This window comes from Nestor notabilis, unplaced genomic scaffold (assembly GCF_000696875.1).
Source record: "Nestor notabilis isolate BGI_N333 unplaced genomic scaffold, ASM69687v1 scaffold20585, whole genome shotgun sequence".
Taxonomy (NCBI): domain Eukaryota; kingdom Metazoa; phylum Chordata; class Aves; order Psittaciformes; family Psittacidae; genus Nestor; species Nestor notabilis.
Window position 1 is genome coordinate 3,305 of NW_009928131.1, and position 691 is coordinate 3,995.

Genomic DNA, 691 nt, shown 5'->3' on the forward strand with positions numbered 1-691 from the left:
AGGGTGGATTGTCCCTGTTAATCCCCACAGAGCTCCGTGCCTGTGGATGTGATGCCCGGTGAGTTTGACCCCACCAACTACATGCTGCCGCAGCAGCCGCTGCACCACTGCATGCTGCCCCTCTCCAGCGCCTACGCCACGCTGCGCCTGGTCACCAATCCCTACCAGGCTGATGTGGACGGCGTCAGGTAAAACATCCTCTTCCAGCCTGTGAGCAGCTCTGTGACAGGCACTGACTGGGATCACGGGGTGAGTCGTGGCAGGTACAGCCAGGTGAACCCCCCCTTTCTACCTCCAAAATGTAGGTTTTTGGGGACGTCGGGACAAAACGTCAGTGACATCTTCAAGTACAGCAGCATGGATGACTACCTGGAGATCCTGGAGTGGAACCTGGAGATCCGGGAGTGGACGCTGCTGGCAGGACACATCAGCCCCACAGCGCCGGACACGCTGGGTAAGGCGAGGGCTGGTGGCAGCTGAGCTGAGCGGGGGGTGCTGGGGGTGCTGAGGGGGTGTGGGTTGACCTCCTGGTTTACATCCCACCCAGGCTGCTACCCCTTCTACAACTTGGACCCCTTCATCATCACCGAGTGCCCACACGTCTACTTCTGTGGCAATGCTCCCCGCTTCCAGTCCAAGCTGCTCACAGGTGAGTCCTGCACCTGCAGCACCCCCGACCCCGTGCCAGGGG

The 691-nt window shown here is 60.9% G+C and overlaps 1 protein-coding gene across 1 annotated transcript in view; it reads left to right on the top strand.

Moving 5' to 3' along the window:
- Positions 1-691, top strand: part of POLD2 (polymerase (DNA directed), delta 2, accessory subunit) — a gene marked incomplete at its 5' end in the record, with an annotated part of 3,310 nt that overhangs the window by 1,957 nt on the left and 662 nt on the right. Inside the window, 3 exons of the mRNA XM_010014389.1 lie at positions 31-188; positions 306-454; positions 548-649. Coding sequence (XP_010012691.1) covers positions 31-188; positions 306-454; positions 548-649 — 409 coding nt within the window. The remainder of the gene's footprint in view (positions 1-30; positions 189-305; positions 455-547; positions 650-691) is intronic.